The 20,623-nt window shown below is 43.5% G+C and overlaps 3 protein-coding genes across 3 annotated transcripts; 2 read left to right on the plus strand and 1 right to left on the minus strand.

The window, feature by feature from the left end:
* Window positions 1–2,314: 2,314 nt before the first annotated feature.
* On the plus strand, window positions 2,315–16,065 carry LOC148079384 (electrogenic sodium bicarbonate cotransporter 4-like). The gene is made up of 18 exons (XM_087790930.1): window positions 2,315–2,457; window positions 4,213–4,342; window positions 5,099–5,259; window positions 7,885–8,037; window positions 9,659–9,714; window positions 9,865–10,022; window positions 10,086–10,173; window positions 10,339–10,493; window positions 10,558–10,683; window positions 11,732–11,906; window positions 12,076–12,209; window positions 12,288–12,468; window positions 12,525–12,615; window positions 14,027–14,073; window positions 14,549–14,740; window positions 14,927–15,040; window positions 15,641–15,802; window positions 15,883–16,065. The coding sequence occupies exons 2-18, from the start codon at window positions 4,263–4,265 to the stop codon at window positions 16,063–16,065; spliced, it is 2,256 nt and encodes a 751-aa protein (XP_087647056.1). The 5' UTR covers window positions 2,315–2,457; window positions 4,213–4,262.
* Window positions 16,066–16,239: 174 nt separating this feature from the next.
* Window positions 16,240–17,292, plus strand: LOC148079385 (electrogenic sodium bicarbonate cotransporter 4-like). The gene is made up of 4 exons (XM_087790939.1): window positions 16,240–16,326; window positions 16,391–16,564; window positions 16,628–16,789; window positions 17,193–17,292. The coding sequence occupies exons 1-4, from the start codon at window positions 16,267–16,269 to the stop codon at window positions 17,250–17,252; spliced, it is 456 nt and encodes a 151-aa protein (XP_087647065.1). The 5' UTR covers window positions 16,240–16,266; the 3' UTR covers window positions 17,253–17,292.
* A 1,620-nt stretch (window positions 17,293–18,912) lies between these two features.
* ubc (ubiquitin C) lies at window positions 18,913–20,272 on the minus strand. Its single transcript, XM_087790938.1, has 2 exons — window positions 20,175–20,272; window positions 18,913–19,964 (listed from the first exon to the last, which is right to left on the minus strand). The coding sequence occupies exon 2, from the start codon at window positions 19,961–19,963 to the stop codon at window positions 19,025–19,027; it is 939 nt and encodes a 312-aa protein (XP_087647064.1). The 5' UTR covers window position 19,964; window positions 20,175–20,272; the 3' UTR covers window positions 18,913–19,024.
* Between the last annotated feature and the right edge of the window lie 351 nt (window positions 20,273–20,623).

The following is a 20,623-nucleotide window of genomic DNA, read 5'->3' on the forward strand; positions in this document are numbered from 1 at the left end:
CTATACAAGTACACATGAATGCATATATGTACATACATCAAAGTACATATTGTGGCCTTTTTGATCAAAATGGCCACTAAGTATCTGCAGATTCTGATGCAAATATAAATCCCTTGAAAATAATTAATACAATTTTGTGGATTGGCCACGAATAGACAACTTTATTATTCCAAGTTTAAATAAGAGTAGAAGATTCTTAAGCCTCGCTGAATGTGTGGCAGGTACATTAAACTTCCATCTTAATAAAATTTGGGTATTAGAGGGGGGAGACACATTTTTAAAACTGAATCCAAAAGTTCAATTCCATTATTATGTATTAAATTCTGTTATAAAACTATTATGTTTGCTCCTGAGTTATAATAAACCATATTAAACAATACCACTGAATTAAAAGTTGAGAAAGAAGTTTTGTTTGTCCAAGATGACAAGAATTTTGGATCTAAAAATCAAATAAAAGTGTTTTTAAAACATTTAAGTTCCCCTTAGACTGTAATCAGCAATTTAGGGATTTCAACAAGTGACGTTTTTGTAGCGTCAGGTGTGAGACAGCGCCACCTGCTGGAGGAAACCACTTTGAAACGCTAAAATAAAAGTAAAAAGTAGCGTCTGTTAGTTCGGAACGTTCTGTTGTTGCTCGGATGAATGAACGCGTGTGAGCCGAGTCAATACTCAGCCTGAGGACACACACACACACACACACACACACACCCTCCCGTCTATATTGTCCTTCTTCTTGAGAATATTTCATCTTGAGTTGTGAGTCATTCCTGAGACATACTGCTCCTGATTCGCTGCAGGTGAGACTCGATGAAAGCCTGACGTAAAGTTGTAAGTCCTTTTGTTGGGTCTTGAATAAACATTTTCAGACAACATTGACGACCACACACAGACACACGTCAAAAACACGTCAACAAGCTTGAGTCAAAAGATGATGGACAGATCAAATAAATATGATGAGTGTGAATATAAATATTTACAGCACAAGATAAAAAACTGTCCTATATCTTGAAAAGTTAAACCAATAAATAAACATTTTCAGGATGTTTTGGAGTACAACACAACTTTATATTCGTGTCAGTCAGATGAAATAAAACATGTACGACAACCTATGATTAAAAATTGAAATAAAGTTGATGACTGATAAACACACCGAATTCGACCTAATTGAAAGCATCATCAATCCAGGAAGTCTCCAATTCCAAGGGACTCGTTGTATAAACAAAGCAATGGCATGATTACAGCTGGCTGGAGGAGGAGTGAAGCCATTATTACATCATAATGGACTCCGCTCTCGTAACCTCTCGTTCGCCGAGATTTCAGACGGGGGAGAACTTTATTAAGTACTAAGTTGAAAACATGGTCATGATGAGAGAGTTACTGTATCTTAGAGAGGAAGATTCCACATTTGAAATATGAGAGTTAGAGTTTACGATAGTTGCCCTTTTGAAACGCCTTCTTTACCGTGTTCGATCTTGGGATCATGTGACGAGCATGAACCTCAAATCAGCGGAAGTTCTGTGGAGTGTGGGGTGTGTAGCCTGAAGCTACAGTGTGTGCGTTTGTTTGTTTGTTTTTTCTATGTGCTCTGCCTGTGTGTGCAAATATGAGTGTGTTTTTCTGTGTGTATGAAAGTGTGTGTGTGTGTGTGTGCACGTGTCCTTCACAGTCACTGCTCACAATGAGGTCATCCGATCAATACGACACGGTATCGATCAGCCCTGGAACTGTCGGTATGACAGCAGACAGAACTTCCGTCCTCCCAAGTTCAGGTCAGAACCTCCCTGGACCGTCGGACCACCACATGACCTCGGAGTTTACTCTGTCGGAACCTCCCGCAGACGACGATGGATCATCACGAGTGGCAGGCCGGCCGGAGACACCGTCACCATGACGACGAGGACGAGGACGGTGAGTCTCATCCATCCGTCCGTCTTTACGTCCCTTCAACTACTTTCAAGGGTTCTATTCATCCTCCACTTGTACTCTTTTTTCATTCATCTTCATCAGTTCATCACTTGTTTCCATGTGTTGATTCTCTTGTCTTCACTTTGACACATTCATCCATCAATCACTCCATCATTTCAACCATCCTTTCATCCATTCACAAGATCTAATGTTATCTTCATTGAATCCATCTTCTGTTCACCCTCGATATTTATGAGTGTGTGTGTTTTTATTGGTGTGTGTGTGTTTGTGTGTGTGTGTGTGTGTGTGTGTGTGTGTGTGTTTCCTCTTCTGTAGAAGTCCAGCCGTTCTACATCGGCGTTCCGGTCCCAAGCAGACGAAAACGCCGCCGCCATCACTCGTGCAGTGACCCCGAGCGCGCCGCTCGCCACTCTCACTACGAGCACCACACGCACCACCAACACGCCCGCCACGGGTTCTACCCCGACCGGGACGACCAGTACGGGGACGATGAGGAGAGCGCCGACCAGCAGGAGCACCTGGACTTGTCGGGTGAGTCCTGATACCCTTCTGATGACGACGATGATGATGAGGAAGAGTCGCTTCCTGTCAGAGGTCACATGCCGTCGGAGGTCACTTCCTTTTTTTAGAGGTCACCTACTGCCAGAGGTCACTTCCTGTCGATGTTTACATCCTGTCAAAGGTCATCTCTGGTGGTCTTTGAAGTTTTGTGACTAATTGAGTCAAAGTTGAGGCTATGACCTCCAGGCGGCAGCATTTGTGAATTTGTTTTTGTCTTATTTCAAGAACTGAGCTATTTCTTGTGTGTGTACATGTGTGTGTACGTGTGTGTATGTGTGTGTGTGTGCGGACACTAATCTGATAATTCTGTGAAAGAACAAAATTGGCGTTTCATATTGGAAGTTCGGGTCTTGGGCGGTCTGGACTCGTAAGCAGCTTAGAACCCAGGAACTTGTTATTTTGTGTGTGAACACATGACCGGGGTGGGGGGGTTGCGTGTGATTGAGCTTCTGTGTGTGTGTGGGGGGGCCTGGAATTGGGTCGACGGGCTCTCAAGGAGCTGCTGGTGCGTGAACCTCTTAAAGCTTCTGGGTCTGGAAACTCCGGCTGGTTCTGGATTACTAGCTTTCGCCCTCGGACCTGTTGGACTCCTCAGATGGACGATCAGCAGAAGACCTGAAGACCTGGACTCATGCGACCCGGACCAGGGAGTAACTTAGCACACATTTGAGGGGACCCACAAGGAGTCACGTCTGCACGTTCAAGTCCTTCCTTGGGGACCAAAAGACATGGCTGACTCGCCAAACCCGGGGAGCCTCGGGAGTACCTCCAGCTGGACCTTGCCAGGGTCCCGTACAGGTAACGATCCAACAAATACTTGGACCACTTCGATCAGAGGGTGTGGCCCCCCATTGACCTCCGCCTGCTGGACCTCTTTGTTTTTCTGGTACTAAGTTCTGGTGTAACCAGAGCTCCTGGAACTAAAGTGGTCCAGATCCTGATGGAGCTTGTCTCACAGGTGGCTGCAGTCCCCAGTCCACCACTGCAGGGGTCATGTGATGACACCATGTGACCAGCAGTGGTCAGTAGCCTAACATGGACCTGCAACAAGATTCCGCTGTGTGTGGTTGTTATTGTGTAACATCAAATTGTGTAATTTCTGTAGTGCTCTTTTGTTGTTTTATAAAATATGAATTGTGTTTTCGTTTATCATTGGTGTTGGTTGAGTAATTTTTGTTGCTCGTTAAGTTGTGTTGTTTTTGGCTCTCAGTTGATACAACTGGTTGATGTTGTGTGTTTGTTGGATCAACAGTTGTTACATATCAAGTTAAGACGTTGCATAAACAACAATTTCAACTGTGTTGCCTTCGTGTTGTGTATATTTTTGTGTTGTTAGAAAAAAGTTGTGTTCGCTGATTGTTTTCTGAAGAAACTGCGTGGACGGGTCATGTCGTCATGCTGTGTGATTGTGAGTCGATCCCAGGGGAAAGTTTCCAGCGACGCTGCGTCAGGTCTCCCGGTTGCTAACGCTAATGATTAGTGGTGGAAAGTGTGGCTGGATTACATAATCCGGACAGAGACGCCGCCGCGGGACCCGCGGTGGGATTATTGACGAGCGTTCGCAGCAGCACGCCTGTGGACGTGTGTGTCTGTCAGGACTCTAGTGGTTCACCAAGATAACACAAGCTTGTTCTCTCACGCCCCCTGCTGGTCACACAACAGCTGTGTGACAGACTCACACTACTTGGAAATAAATGTGTGTCTTTGTGTGTCTTTGTGTGTCAGTGTCTCCTGCGGCGGAGCGACTGCGTCACCTCCTGACAGAAGACGACAACATGCCGACTCCCACTATCTTCACTGAGATGGACACACTGCAGCAGGAGGGAGGAGAGCTGGAGTGGAAGGAGTCAGCCCGGTACACACACACACACACACACACACACACAGACACACACACACAGACACAAACACACACACACATGCACACACACACAGACACACGCACACAGACACGAACACACACACACAAACACACACACACACACCCAACACACATACACACACACACAAACAAACACACGCACACATGCACACACACACAGACACACGCACACAGACACGAACACACACACACAAACACACACACACACACCCAACACACATACACACACACACAAACAAACACACGCACACACACACACACAAAAAAACACACACACATGCACACACACGAAAACACACACACACATACACGCATACACACACTAGAGGTGTGTATTGGCTAGAATGTGGCCATAGGATCAGGATACAGGGGCAACAAAATGCTGGAGTCGACTGTATCCCCTCGTCCTCAGTCATCGCTGGGATTTCATGTGTATTTATTGTTTCTTTAGCTGCAGAGGACGTATTGACTGCTGCCATCTAGCGGTCGGAAGTTAAATTGCAACACAAAAATGATCAAATCAATAAGATCAATAAGAAAAACTATGGTAACAATAAAATATGATTTGATTTCTTCGAGACACACGCACACACAGAGTTAAACACAACCAGAAATACAAACGCACACTCTTCATTAGTTTGAGGATTAAGTCAAGAATGAAGTTTCTAATTAAACAGTGTCCTGTTGCTGGTTGACCCCTGACCTTGGGACCTCTGTCGCCCCCTGCAGGTGGGTGAAGTTCGAGGAGAAGGTGGAAGAGGGAGGAGAACGCTGGAGTAAACCACACGTGTCCACACTGACGCTGCACAGTCTGTTCGAGCTGCGCACGTGTCTGCAGACCGGCTGCATCCTGCTGGACCTGGACGGGTTCTCGCTGCCCCAGATTGTCGGTCAGTACCGGCCCAGTTTGTCCGGACAAAAGTTCATCTTATCGGGTCTTACTGAGTCACTTAAAGGGCCTTCAAACTTTTCACCGTCCAGAAGAGTCTATGTGTTGTGATGTTATTGTGATATATTGTCGTCCACTGTTGTGATGTTGTTCTGATTGTGATATATTGTCGTCCACTGTTGTGATGTTGTTGTGATTGTGATATATTGTCATCCACTGTTGTGATGTTGTTGTGATATATTGTTGTCCACTGTTGTGATGTTGTTCTGATTGTGATATATTGTTGTCCACTGTTGTGATGTTGTTGTGATATATTGTTGTCCACTGTTGGGATGTTGTTCTGATTGTGATATATTGTTGTCCACTGTTGTGATGTTGTTCTGATTGTGATATATTGTCATCCACTGTTGTGATGTTGTTCTGATATATTGTTGTCCACTGTTGTGATGTTGTTCTGATTGTGATATATTGTTGTCCACTGTTGTGATGTTGTTGTGATATATTGTTGTCCACTGTTGTGATGTTGTTGTGATTGTGATATATTGTCATCCACTGTTGTGATGTTGTTGTGATATATTGTTGTCCACTGTTGTGATGTTGTTCTGATTGTGATATATTGTTGTCCACTGTTGTGATGTTGTTGTGATATATTTTTGTCCACTGTTGTGATGTTGTTCTGATTGTGATATATTGTTGTCCACTGTTGTGATGTTGTTCTGATTGTGATATATTGTCATCCACTGTTGTGATGTTGTTCTGATATATTGTTGTCCACTGTTGTGATGTTGTTGTGATTGTGATATATTGTTGTCCACTGTTGTGATGTTGTCCACTGTTGTGATGTTGTTCTGATTGTGATATATTGTCGTCCACTGTTGTGATGTTGTTGTGATTGTGATATATTGTTGTCCACTGTTGTGATGTTGTTGTGATTGTGATATATTGTCATCCATTGTTGTGATTGTGGTTTATTGTTGTGATGTTGTTGTGATTGTGATATATGGTCGTCCACTGTTGTGATGTTATTGTGATTGTGATATATTGTTGTCCACTGTTGTGATGTTGTTGTGATTTTGATATATTGTCGTCCACTGTTGTGATGTTGTTGTTGTGATTGTGATATAGTGTCGTCCACTCTTGTGATTGTGATATATTGTCATCCACTGTTGTGATTGTGATATATTGTCGTTCACTGTTGTGATGTTGTTGTGATTGTGGTTTATTGTTGTGATGTTGTTGTGATTGTGATATATTGTCATCCACTGTTGTGATGTTGTTGTGATTGTGATATATTGTTGTCCACTGTTGTGATGTTGTTGTGATTGTGATATATTGTCATCCACTGTTGTGATTGTGATATATTGTTGTCCACTGTTGTGATGTTGTTGTGATTTTGATATATTGTCGTCTACTGTTGTGATGTTGTTGTGATTGTGGTTTATTGTTGTGATGTTGTTGTGATTGTGATATATTGTCGTCCACTGTTGTGATGTTGTTGTGATTGTGATATATTGTTGTCCACTGTTGGGATGTTGTTGTTGTGATTGTGATATATTGTTGTCCACTGTTGGGATGTTGTTGTGATTTTGATATATTGTCGTCCACTGTTGTGATGTTGTTGTTGTGATTGTGATATATTGTTGTCCACTGTTGGGATGTTGTTGTGATTTTGATATAGTGTCGTCCACTGTTGTGATTGTGATATATTGTCATCCACTGTTGTGATGTTGTTGTTGTGATTGTGATATAGTGTCGTCCACTGTTGTGATTGTGATATATTGTCATCCACTGTTGTGATGTTGTTGTGATTGTGGTTTATTGTTGTCCACTGTTGTGATATTGTTTTTGTGATTGTGATATATTGTTGTCCACTGTTGTGATGTTGTTTTTGTGATTGTGATATATTGTCATCCACTGTTGTGATTGTGATTTATTGTTGTCCACTGTTGTGATGTTGTTTTGATTGTGATATATTGTCGTCCACTGTTGTGATTGTGATTTATTGTTGTCCACTGTTGTGATGTTGTTTTGATTGTGATATATTGTTGTCCACTGTTGTGATGTTGTTTTTGTGATTGTGATATATTGTTGTCCACTGTTGTGATGTTGTTTTTGTGATTGTGATATATTGTCGTCCACTCTTGTGATGTTGTTGTGATTGTGATATATTGTCGTCCACTGTTGTGATTGTGATATATTATTTTCCACTGTTCCGATGCTGTTGTGATTGTCAAATATTGTCGTCCACTGTTGTGATGTTGTTGTGATATATATTTTCCTCCACTGTTGCGATGTTGTTGCGATATATATTTTCCTCCACTGTTGCGATGTTGTTGTGATATATTATCATCCACTGTTGTGATGTTGTTGTGATTGTGATATATTGTCTTCCACCGTTGTGATGTTGTTGTGATATATTTTCGTCCACCGTTGTGATGTTGTTGTGACATATTTTCCTCCACCGTTGGGATGTTGTTGTGATATATTGTCGTCCACTGTTGTGATGTTGTTGTGATATATTTTCGTCCACTGTTGCGATGTTGTTGTGATATATTTTCATTCACCGTTGTGATGTTGTTGTGATATATTTTCGTCCACTGTTGCGATGACACCTGCCTGTGCACAGATGAGCTGCTGGACCGTCACATTGCAGACGGTCTGCTGTCTGAGGACCTGAGAGAGAAGATCAGCTTCGTGTTGCTGCGGAAACATCGACATCAGACCAAGAAACCCATCCATCGCTCTCTGGCCGACATCGCCAAGTCCAGCAACAACAGCGGTGAGTTTATGCTTCTTTTATGGTTCCTATACTTATGAAGGGCGTCAGTCACACAATCACACTGATGGGAGTAGGCTGCGACGCAGAGCTTCAACTCACCATCAGGACCAATCAGGGTTAAGAGTCTTGATCAGAGACACAACGGCACAATCTTACCTGGAGCTGTGTGTTTGTGTGTTTGTGTGTTTGTGTGTTTGTGTGTTTGTGTGTTTGTGTGTTTGTGTGTTTGTGTGTTTGTGTGTAACTAACTTCTTTCAGACTTTTTAACATCTTTTTTTTTCTTCTATGAATGTCTTCTTCATCCACCTCTTCTTCCTCATCTTCATCATCCACCTCTTCTTCCTCATCTTCCTCATCCACCTCTTTTTCTTCCTCATCTTCATCATCCACCTCTTCTTCTTCATCTTCATCATCCACCTCTTCTTCCTCATCTTCCTCATCCACCTCTTTTTCTTCCTCATCTTCATCATCCACCTCTTCTTCTTATCTTTATCATCCACCTCTTCTTTATCTTCATCATCCACCTCTTCTTCCTCATCTTCATCATCCACCTCTTCTTCTTATCTTTATCATCCACCTCTTCTTCCTCGTCTTCATCATCAACCTCTTCTTCCTCATCTTCATCATCCACCACTTTTTCTTCCTCATCTTCATCATCCACCTCTTTTTCTTCATCATCTTCATCATCAACCTCTTCTTCCTCTTCTTCTTCCTCATCTTCATCATCCACCTCTACTTCTTCTTCATCTTCATCGCCCTTCTCTTCTTCATTATCATCCTCATCATCAACCTCTTTCACCTCCTCTTTTCCCTCATCTTCATCTTCTTCCCCCTCTTCTTCTTTCTTATCTTCATCTTCCTCCTCAAGCTGCACCCTCCATCCGTCCTCAGCCTAATCTAAGTCGCTGCACTAGTTCTGCTTCTGGGATCCATCGATCCACTGAAGACCTGAGAACCAGACACTCAGGCAGCCTGGGGAGACTCCGTGAGTCAAACGCACACACGCACACACACACACACACACGCACACACGCACACACACACACACACACACACACACACACACACACACACACACACACACACACACACGCACGCACGCACACACTTGCACACAAAGAGAAACCGAAAATGCCACAGACAGATATACAGATGGACAAACAAAGAGAAAAAAATAAATGGAACACGTTATTATTTTAACCAAAATATACGTTTATTTAGGGTCATGACCTTGTTGCCTCAGAGACGGTGAAATATCACTTACAGTGACATTTTTTAAACGTGCCTGAACTCTTTTGCTGCATACTCTCCGACAGCAGCTACGACAGCGCCACCTACAGGGGTCCGTCAGCAGACCCCTGAAGGAAATGACATCCCTGAATATAAAGAATTAAATTCCGACAAACTTGTAGGATTTAAAACACAAACTTTACGTTATATTTATTTTTATTTATGTGTTGAAAAACACTTTAAAGAAAATAACATTAAAATTGATCTTTTTTATTTGTACACAATTTGTTTGTACACAAAAATGTTTTAAAAGGTTTTTAAACCGTAGATGATAAATCAATTAAAAAGTTAAAACAAATTGAGTTTCACAAAATTGGTTTGTGTGTTTCAGATCACGCTCAGAGTCGCAGCATGAACGATATTTCCGACACACCGAGTACAGACCAGGTATGTGACATTAATTATACTTTCAAGATGAAAAATAACAACTTGTCAATATTACATATATAAAGAAAATATTTAGAGGACTTCAACAGAGTTGAGCCAGAGTTAGTAGAAGATTAAGTCTTAGACACAGACTATCCTTCTCTTCTGCAGCTGAAGAACAAGTTCATGAAGAAGATTCCTCGAGATGCAGAAGCATCCAACGTGCTGGTGGGTGAGGTGGACTTCCTGGATAAACCTTTCGTCTCCTTCATCCGGTTGGCTCAGGCCACCACACTGGGGGGTCTCACAGAAGTCCCAGTCCCAACAAGGTGAGCTTGGCTCAGTTTTAAAGAGGCCCAGTCCAACCGATGTTCACCACCTTCGGCTCTCAGGTTCCTCTTCATCCTCCTGGGGCCGCAGGGAAAGACCAAGGCCTACAACGAGATCGGCCGAGCCATCGCGACACTGATGGTGGACGACGTGAGTGATACTATCCTTTGATGTTCTTCGGTTCTCAATAATGTTTAACCGCAAGACTGCAGGTCATGAAACTGGGGCGCCACATCCAACCAAAGTAGACTTTCTTCAGGACTTAGACCTGACCACTTTAAACTCCCAGTGACAGTGTTCCTTCACCTCCCACAGCTGTTCAGCGACGTCGCCTACAAGGCAAGAGACCGGGACGACCTGATTGCAGGCGTGGACGAGTTCCTGGATGAGGTCATCGTGCTGCCCCCCGGAGAGTGGGATCCCAAAATCCGCATCGAACCTCCGAAGAAGGTTCCGTCAGCAGATATGAGGTGAAGACCGAGGTGCGGTTCTTCTTTGATGTGTCTCTGATCGAAAATGTTTTTTTGCCCGCAGGAAGTCGGTGCTGAACCTGAACGAGCTGGGCCAGATGAACGGTTCTGCTGGAGGTCCAGCCGGCGGAGAAGAAGAGCAGTTTCCTGCACCGCACGAGGTCGGCCAGGAGCTCAAGTTTACTGGAAGGTACAACCAGATCCTCAGACTTTCGAAGTGTGAACCAAAAAAGTGGATTACTGGAAGAGGTCCGACCATAAAAGTCCACTAGTGAGATGTCATGGGCGTTGACTGATGTTCTGGAGTCTCTGACAATCTGGGCTTAGATCTGTTACGTCTTTGGGAGAAAGAAACCATTGTACCACAATGACATCTATGATGGCGGTAGTTTTTCTTTAAATTTCTCTTTTCATCCTTCAATGTTAGCTAAAATGACAGCTGTCACAATAACTTCAATGTTATCTATAATGATAGCTGAGATGTTAGCTGTGATGAAGGCTACGATCTTAGCTACACTTTTGCCGTGATGTTAGCTTTGTGCACCGAGTTCATTTGGACATAACTACAGTAACTTAGGGCAGGGGTGGGCAATTATAATTCTTCAAGGGCCACATTAAATTCTTTGAATGTTGTTAGGGGCCGTCAAGCAAAAAGAAAGATGAAAAAATCCCTCATCATTAGGCCATGACATTTATTAAGCTAAATAAGCTGCTATTTTATTCTTGTATATATGAGTTTTTTCCAAAACATTTCGTCAATTAATTAAGAAAAATGATTGAAGGATTAATATATAGTCGAAAAATTACGCACAATAAAATTAAATAAAATTACACACAATAAAATTAAATAAAATAATACACAGGAAAGGAAGTAAAAACGTGTGAAAATGTAAACGAATAATAAATACAAAATACATTTGTTAATGCATTAGAACCATTTATACATGATCAAATTCTGACGTTACGAGGACTGCAAAAATACAGTCAAAGGGCCCAACTTTGCCCAGGTCTGACTTAGGGTGATTGTATTCTGAATCTCCCGGACAGGCCAGGCACCCCCAAAAAGGGGATGTAGGGTCACCCTAAATACCACAAATGTTGGATAAATGAGACATAGTGAAGTTAATCATGAGCGTTAGTATGATAGCTACAAATTTAGCAGAGATGGTAACAGTGTCAGCAGTTTTTTCTTAGTTCTCTTACTTCTCATAGTTGAATTGTCTCTGTTGTCTCTGAAGGATCTGTGGAGGACTCTGGCTGGACATCAAGAGGAAGGCGCCGTGGTACTGCAGTGACATCTATGACGGCTTCCACATCCAGACCATCTCTGCCGTGCTCTTCATCTACCTGGGCACAATCACCAATGCCATCACCTTTGGGGGACTGCTGGGGGACGCCACCGATAACTACCAGGTACTGGAACGGATTCTCAGTCTCCACATGGTGTTTCTGAGAACCTCCGTAGTGGTGAGGAGCTTTTCAGCGGATACCTCGCTCAGGGACGGAGGTCCTTTTGCTGTGTCACCGAGTTCAGTGAGTCAGGTCCTGCAGCAGGAAGTGTGACAATACTCTATTTCTGCAGGGTGTGATGGAGAGCTTTCTCGGAACCGCTCTGGCCGGAACCGTCTTCTGCTTTTTTGGTGGCCAGCCGCTCATCATCTTGAGCTCCACCGGGCCCATCCTCATCTTCGAGAAGCTGCTGTACGAGTTCAGCAAGTAAGACAGTCGCCGACCACCTGCGTGATGTTTTTCTGGTGGTGATGATCACGATTAGGAACGTCTCCGTCCTCACAGGAACAACGACGTGGACTACATGGAACTGCGTCTCTGGATCGGCATCCACTCGTGTCTGCAGTGCTTCATGCTGGTGGTGTCGGACGCCAGCTACATCATCCAGTACATAACGCGCTTCACGGAGGAGGGCTTCTCCAGCCTCATCTCCTTCATCTTCATCTCTGACGCCATCAAGAAGATGGTGAGCGTCGTTCGTCTTCTGCCTCGCCAGCGCTGACCCCGTCTGCTGCTTCTCAGGTGGGCTGCTTCAAATACTACCCCATCAACCGGGACTTCAAGCCAGACAACATCATTGGCTACAGATGTGACTGCCTCCCTCCGGACCAGGGTGAGTCCTCCCAGACCCGGTTACTTCCCCTGACCAGAGTAACAACCCGAGCTGAATTCCATTTGTGATATCAAGTTTTTCTTTGACTTACTGACTGTCTGGGTTTCCTTTTTTCTTTTTTCTTTATTTTCTTTTTTTATTTGCTGTGCTTCAGTTGAGTCCCATTTTCTCTAATCCACTTTACCGGACATCAACCCAATCTGATAACTTCTTTTGCCTTTCAAATTCACTTTTTGTCAAGTTCTCTTTTTCTGGGGTCGGATATAAATTGATAACTGGGCAGACTTACAAATCAAATCTGAGTAATATTTATTCGATAATGCTGTTACGCCTGCTACAAGAACGCTGTGAAATAGTTAAGTTATATTTGATGATAGCTGTGCCATTAGCTTTGAAAATAGCTTTGATGATAACTACAAGGTTAGCCGTGCTCTTAGCTATAATGTTAGCTGTAAACATAGCAAAGATGTTAGCTACAATATTAGCTGTTATTTGAACTTAGCTGTGATGATAGTTTTGTTATCTGTGTGACAGCTACATTGTTAGCTCGTGTTTCAGCAGTTTAGCTAACATTTTAGTTGCAAAGCTACATATGAACGTTTGGTATGCTAGTAGCTGTGATGACAAATACTGTTTATACTACCTTTTTATCTGTGATGATATCTATCATGTTAGCAGCAATGTTGGCTTTGAAGACAGCAACAATCTTAGCCGCTATGTTAGATACAATGTTTGCTATGCTCTTCGTAAAAATGAGAATTCCTATGTAATTTTCGTTTGTTGATTTTTTGCATTATAGGATCCCAGATGCTTTTCCAATATTTTTTATATCGACTTGTCAATAATTTAGTTTTTTAACATAAATGTTCGACTCGCAAGATAGTTTTTTCTTTGAGTCAAGTTAAATGTTGGTTATTGTAACTTTTTTAATTTCCTTTTATTTTGATGGTGATGGTTTCCTTCGGTCTCATTTTACTTTAGCGTTTAAGTTTGTTAATGTCTTTATTATTCAGTTACGCTTTTGTTGTTGTCTTTTTTATAATGTGAACTATTTTGTGTGAGTATTTATTCTTATTTGTATCAGCTACTGCTTTTTTGTAGGTGTTTTTCTTTAGAGGGTTTTTTTATTTAATAACGTGGAGTTGAGTTTCTTCAGTCTTTAGTTTTATACTTTCCTTATTTTTTATTCTTGCTAATTCTAATGTTTAAAAGTATTAACAAAGTGCTATCTATCTATCTATGTCTGTTATGTCAGCTTCTGTGTTTAAAATCTCCATGTTGTCGAAACTAAACTCATCTCTTCTGTCTTGTCTCCTCACCTGTTACCTGGACGACCATGTGAGTCTTAAATTGTAACATGACTTTGACCTTCATCTCATGAGATCTCACTTCAAACATGTTCAATCCTCAGTTATCAACGGTTCAGCACCGCTCTCCGATGACAACATGACGCTGCTGGTGAGTTGAACTTCATAGGTGGAATAAAATGTTTATTAATAAAATTATTATTTTATTATATTTCTATGTCTTCATGTCTTTATCTTTATATATTTGTTTCCTTATGTTTCTGTGTTTGTGTCTTCATGTCTTTGTAGCTTTAGATATTTATTTATTTCTTTTTCCGTGTTTGGGTCTTAATTTCTTTGTATCTTTATATATTTATAGTTTCTTTAAGTTTGTGTCTTTATTTATTTACGTTTTGTGTATTTGTCTTTTTGTATCAATGCATCTGTTTATTTGGCAATTGCTATAACGTTTGCTATGCTAGTAGCTGTGATGACAAATGCTGATTTGTATGTTCCTGTTTATTTATGTCTGTGTATCTTTATGATCCTGTGTTTGTGTCATTGTCTCTGTATATTTATGTTTCTGTTTATTTATGTCTGTGTTTCCTAATGATTCTGTGCCTCCATGTCATTCCTTATGTCTCCAGTTCAACCTGACCGACCTGGACTGGGGTCAGCTCAGTAAGAACGAGTGTGTGAAGTACAGCGGCACTCTGGTGGGGAAAGCGTGTAAGTACGTCCCGGACCTGGCGCTCATGTCCTTCATCCTCTTCTTTGGGACGTACTCCATGACCGTCACCCTCAAGAAGTTCAAGTCCAGCCGCTACTTTCCCACCAAGGTGAGATGACAGGCTGTCTCCCCCGACTCCCCCCCGGGCCTCGTCCACACAACTGCGTTTCCAGTTTCAGAAACTGTTGACCGTTACAACGTGGTCAGGTGGACGTGCCTCAATCTTCCCCATTACCCTCATGTGACCCCTATGACCCCTCTGTGACCCCTCTGTGACCCCTCCACGTTCCTCTAGTTCCGTAAACTCATCAGTGACTTCTCCATCGTCATCTCCATCCTGGTCTTTTGCGGTCTGGACTGTCTCCTGGGCCTGGACACCCCAAAGCTGCACGTCCCCACTCAGTTAAAGGTCCACGTCTCCCTCGTCCTCCCCCCCCCCCCCCCCGAGTGTGACCTTTGACCCCAGATTCTAATCATACATTTGATTTCATGGTGATTCAGCCTTTTTTCTCTTTCATCTCTTTTTTCTTGTTGCTAAGCTACGGAAGCTAATCAGTGATTTTTCCATCTTCATGTCAATCATGACGTTCGTCGGTCTGGATATGTTGATGGGGTTAGACACCCCTAAACTAATCGTTCCCACTGAACTCAAGGTAAAAAGAAGTCGACTTTTCTGTGAATCGAAGCTACAAGGTTACAGATAAGGTTAAACCACTATGATGGTTGAGATTATTGCGAGTGTTAGCTACGATATAAGCATTGATGGCTGCTTATAGTGTGGCTGCGTTATTGCTACGATGTCTGCTGTGATTATAGACATGATCTTAGCTTCATGATTTACTCACGTCTGTTTGATCAGTAAAAAAAATTTAATAAATAAAAAATGATTTAAAAGTGATTTTACAAAAAAAACCTTTATGTTGCTAATGAGGGAATGGAGAGAAATCGACAAGTCATCCTATGTTCCATTTTCAAGAATCTGTCTAATGTTCTGTCTTTGTTATCACAGCCGACCCGCTCAGACCGCGGCTGGCTGGTCATGCCATTTGGTAAGAACCCCTGGTGGTGGTACCTGTTGAGCTTTGTGCCTGCGCTCCTGGTCACCATCCTCATCTTCATGGACCAGCAAATCAGCGCCGTTATCGTAAACCGCAAGGAAAATAAGCTGAAGGTACGAGATAGTTTAGTTCGTCTTGATCCAGTGTGGTGGTCAGGCCATATTTAGTGTTCTACCTGTGTTTGGTGCTCCAGAAAGGTTGCGGGTACCACCTAGACCTGTTCTGGGTTGGGGTCCTGATGGCTGCCTGCTCCTTCATGGGGTTGCCGTGGTACGTTGCAGCGACTGTCATCTCAATCGCCCACATAGACTCGCTGAAGATGGAGACCGAGTCCAGTGCCCCGGGGGAGCAACCACAGTTCCTGGGAGTCCGGTAAAACCTGACCAGGATATCCTAGAAGGGACTGATGTTTACTTTGGGTCTGCTAATGTTCGCAGCGAGCAGAGGCTGACGGGGATTCTGGTGTTTGTGTTGACGGGACTGTCGGTCTTCCTTGCCCCAGTCCTCAAGGTGAGTCCAGGTTTGTTAACGGGACTTGGCTGGAGCTAATAAGTTTGATTTCCTACAGTACATCCCCATGCCGGTCTTGTACGGCGTCTTCCTCTACATGGGAGTGGCTTCGCTGAGTGGCATCCAGGTATGTGATATGGAAGACTCTTACTCTTCTACTGGTTTGACCCGCTAAACCATGTTTTGTCCAGTTCTGGGAGAGGATCAAGCTGTACCTGATGCCCCCTAAACATCAGCCAGACTTCTCCTTCCTGCGCCACGTCCCTCTTCGGCGAGTCCACCTCTTTACTCTGGTCCAGATCGTCTGCCTGGCAGTTCTCTGGATCCTCAAGTCCACCTTCCTCGCGATCATCTTCCCTGTCATGGTCAGTTACATTTCTACATTCCCAAGTACGACTGTCACTGACAAATGACCTTCCCGTGTCCAGATCCTGGGTCTGATGGTGGTCCGGAAGCTGCTTGACCTGATGTTCTCTCAGCACGACCTGGCCTGGCTGGACGACATCTTGCCTGACAAGGATAAGAACAAAAAGGAGGATGACAAGAAGAAGAAGAAGAAGAAGGGGGGAGATCCAGAGAGCGATGAGGAGGTGAGGAGGAGGAAGGTTGCTGGTCCGAGTCTTTGTCTCGTCTGCCGGTTTTGGAGTCTGTATCTGTGACTAACACTCTCTCCTCTCTTTCCCACAGTGTTGCTGAACAGGCACAGTAACACTTGCTACCAACTCTGTTCGTCCTCCAACCCTATCTTCCCTTCTTTAACTTGCTTTAAAGTCTTCTGTAGACAAGCCTTTAACTGCTGACGAGTCTTTAAATGTTGCCATTTTAGAGACATCTTCTGTAATCAAGTCATTTTTGTGTTGAAGTGTTAAACGGTGGATCAGTCTAACGACGAGTCTTCTTGACAGTAGAAGAGCTTTGGCGTTTCTAGTCTTTAAGGAATATCTGTTGACAGTCAAACCCTCGCTGAGGTTGCATGTTTCTCATCTTCCTCAGCCCAGAGTCTCAATCCCATCTCCTACACCACTGATCCCAATGGAGGTGGTTAGCCAGTGACCCCCCCTCCTGCCCGTGACCTCCCCTAACCCTCCGACCTGTGAGTTTCTCTCTAAGGTCCTCCTGCTTGGATATGTCTTGTATGTCCTTCAGTGTTTTCTTGTTTGTTTGTTCATCCAGGAAATGAACCCGTCCTCCACGGTCTTAGACCCCCACCACCTAGACCACAGGTACTGTGTGCTGAAACTCCACGTGCCCTACAAAGACCTGATGACGGTGCCTAACACGCACGCTGTGGTCGGCTGACCGCCACAGCGACCACAAACGAACGAGACAACCTTCCAGCTCTGAGCTTTAACCCGCTACACGTTTATTCCCTTTTTCAAACTTATGAACTGTCTCTTGTACCTGTATTGGTTCTGGGTCCTTGGCCTTTGTTTTGGGCTTCAGATTTATTACTCTTTCTGTTTCTGCTTCAAATCCTAATCCACGTCCAGCCCTAACCCGAAGTCTTGGCGTCAACCCAGGTAGTGTTAGGGTGGAAGACTGTCTCGGGGTGGTTCTGGTGTCGAATGTATTTATGTTGTTTAGAAACTCTGATTGTTATTGTGTAGAAACATGTAAATAACAATGTTTTGAGCCTCCTAGACTAGACCCGTGTCCCCCTCTAGGACCTGAGATGGACAAAGCCTTGAATACAGATCAGCCAATTGCAAATTTATTTTATTTTGATAATTACTGGCCGTTCATCGGTTTGATGTCGGCTCTAGACCATCATACCTGGCTACAAATGACGATTGTAAGGAACCAAGTACACTTGGACTACCATCCAGACCACCATGTACTGGCACTGGACCAAGGTAGTTGACCTTGACCACCACCTCCTAGTACAAGACCAGTGCAGATGACCTGGACAAGACTAAGAATAGCAACAGAACCTGCAGCTCAATGTCAACATAGCTTAGTCCAGATGTTTAGATGCACCCATGTCACCTGGACTGATGTTCTTCTCTGGGTCCTCCTGGATTGGGAGGAGACACGATGTAAAAAAAATGTTCCTCTGTATCTGTCAACACTGTGGCCATATCTTAAATGTCCTCTGGTCGCATGACTGATGCGGATAAACAATAAAAGTAGATCTAGTGCCCGAGACGTCAACCTTGTCTGATTCCCAATGTCCCCATGTGTTGTAAAAGCTAAACGATGTGCCTCCATTTCTCAAAAAATGAAAACACTAACACAATGTTTATTCAAAGTCCCAAAATAATGGGGACACCTGACATGAAATTGTACTCTTTAAGACAAATTATAAGTGTAAGATTATTAGAATATTTGAAAGACGTGAAACAAAAAACAAACATTACGTTTGACTGATGAACTGTGTGTAATGAAGACTTAAGTGATAGATAAACCCGTAGAAATACTTGTTTACCTTCATCAGATTGATCATTTCAAAATTCCCACTAGTTTATTAGTGATGTTCTTGTCCAACAGAAGAGCATCAGCTCCTTGGCAGAGGTATGCACTGTGTGTCTTTCTAGTCAGGTCATATTTGGAGGCATCACTCATTAATAAACAGATTTAGTTTCAACTGCTGGAAGCTTTAGTAGCTTCAGCAGGGAGAGTTTAGCAGTCGGAATTGGCTCTTGGGCCTTGAGTTCAACAAACGTTTTATACTTTATAAGTAGCTGAACTGATAGAACAAGACAAGGAGTCTAGATGACACTTAAACATTTATTATGCTAAAAATCTGCATGTTTCCAGTTTGTGGGAGGAAACCAGAGTGCCTGGAGAAAACCCACACTAGAAGCATGTGCTAGCTATTCCTGCTATCAATCAGGTCTTAGGGGCTCCTGAGAGCCCCCTCTAAGACGCAGCACAAGATGGAGGGTGGACTCCTTCTGGATGTTGTAGTCTCCCAGAGTCCGGTTGTCCTCCAGCTGCTTCCCGGCAAAGATGAGCCTCTGCTGGTCCGGAGGGATTCCCTCCTTGTCCTGGATCTTGGCCTTGACGTTGTCTACGGTGTCGCTGGCCTCCACCTCCAGCGTGACGGTCTTACCGGTCAGGGTCTTGACAAAGATCTGCATGCCCCCCCTCAGACGCAGCACCAGATGGAGGGTAGACTCTTTTTGGATGTTGTAGTCCGACAGAGTCCGACCATCCTCCAGCTGCTTCCCGGCAAAGATTAGTCGCTGCTGGTCCGGAGGGATTCCCTCCTTGTCCTGGATCTTGACCTTGACGTTGTCTACGGTGTCGCTGGCCTCCACATCCAGTGTGATGGTCTTGCCAGTGAGGGTCTTCACAAAGAGTTGCATGCCACCCCTGAGAGGCAGGACCAGATGAAGAGTCGACTCCCTCTTGACGTTGTAGTCGCCCAGAGTCCGATCATTATCCAGCGTATTCGCACTGTAAATAAATGTCTGCTGGTCTAGTGGGATGCCCTCCATGTACTGGATCTGGGACTTCACGTTTTCGATGGTGTCGTTGGGCTCCACCTTCAGAGTGACCGTCTTGCCAGTAATAGTCTTGACAAAGATCTGGATGCCCCCCCTGAGTCGTAGGACCAGGTGGAGGTTTGCTTCCTTCTGGATGTTGTAGTCCGAGAGAGTCCGACCTTCTTCCAACTGCTTCCCAGCGAAGATGAGTCTCTGCTGGTCCGGAGAGATCCCCTCCTTGTCATGGATCTTGGACTTGACGTTCTCTACCGTGTCACTGGGCTCCACCTCCAGGGTCACAGTTTTCCCGGTCAGGGTCTTAACGAAGATCTGCATCCTGCAAACACACGTTCATTGCGCGTTAACAAACTTGCAGAAAATGAAAGTCGTTTTTTAAATATATTTTTCATTCTACATCATCGGCAGATTCTTTCTTGTGCTTTTTCTTAATTTGTTAGCAAATATAGCTCTTTTCGGAACACGTAAATGAACAGAAACAGTGTGACTGCTGGTTTAACTCCTGGTTAGACTAGTCCAACCAACTCACCTTCACCGCCTGCTGCTGCTGGAGCTCTCAAATCAGATGTTCTTCACTGAGAGCTGCTGGCTGGACTGATTCTCTCATTAACACCTGCTGAGAGCGACACACAAGTCTGGAGTTCACGTACGGACCCACAACACATCTCTCGCAGGCACACAGACACACAAAGATGACCTAAGAGTAAGGGTACTTTGGAACATCATCTTTGTCTTCATTTATTCTTGAAGTCATAAACCAGACTTCCCACTGCTGCAGGTCACTTGAACTAAGGATATGTTAGCAGGAAGAGGAAGTAGACCTACATTTTATTTCATGTAGGATTAGGTCTAAAGTTGAACTTTAAAACCTTTTTTGAAAATGCGAACATTTTGTTACAAAATAGACACAGTTTTGTTGTATTTTATAAAACATTTCTTTCCATATTTCATACTCATACATTTTAATCATAATAATAA

The sequence above is a fragment of the Callionymus lyra genome, chromosome 5, assembly GCF_982586985.1.
Source record: "Callionymus lyra chromosome 5, fCalLyr1.hap1.1, whole genome shotgun sequence".
NCBI classification, from domain to species: Eukaryota; Metazoa; Chordata; class Actinopteri; order Syngnathiformes; family Callionymidae; genus Callionymus; species Callionymus lyra.

Bases quoted from the DNA above. Each gene is read 5' to 3' on its own strand.
- LOC148079384 (XM_087790930.1), top strand. From the start codon at position 4,263: ATGCCGACTCCCACTATCTTCACTGAGATGGACACACTGCAGCAGGAG. The intron at 10,174-10,338 runs GTGAGTGATACT...CACCTCCCACAG, and splicing joins CGACACTGATGGTGGACGAC to CTGTTCAGCGACGTCGCCTA. The intron at 12,210-12,287 runs GTAAGACAGTCG...CCGTCCTCACAG, and splicing joins CTGCTGTACGAGTTCAGCAA to GAACAACGACGTGGACTACA.
- LOC148079385 (XM_087790939.1), top strand. From the start codon at position 16,267: ATGCCGGTCTTGTACGGCGTCTTCCTCTACATGGGAGTGGCTTCGCTG. The intron at 16,327-16,390 runs GTATGTGATATG...TGTTTTGTCCAG, and splicing joins CTTCGCTGAGTGGCATCCAG to TTCTGGGAGAGGATCAAGCT. The intron at 16,790-17,192 runs GTGAGGAGGAGG...CATCTTCCTCAG, and splicing joins ATCCAGAGAGCGATGAGGAG to CCCAGAGTCTCAATCCCATC.
- ubc (XM_087790938.1), bottom strand. From the start codon at position 19,963: ATGCAGATCTTCGTTAAGACCCTGACCGGGAAAACTGTGACCCTGGAG.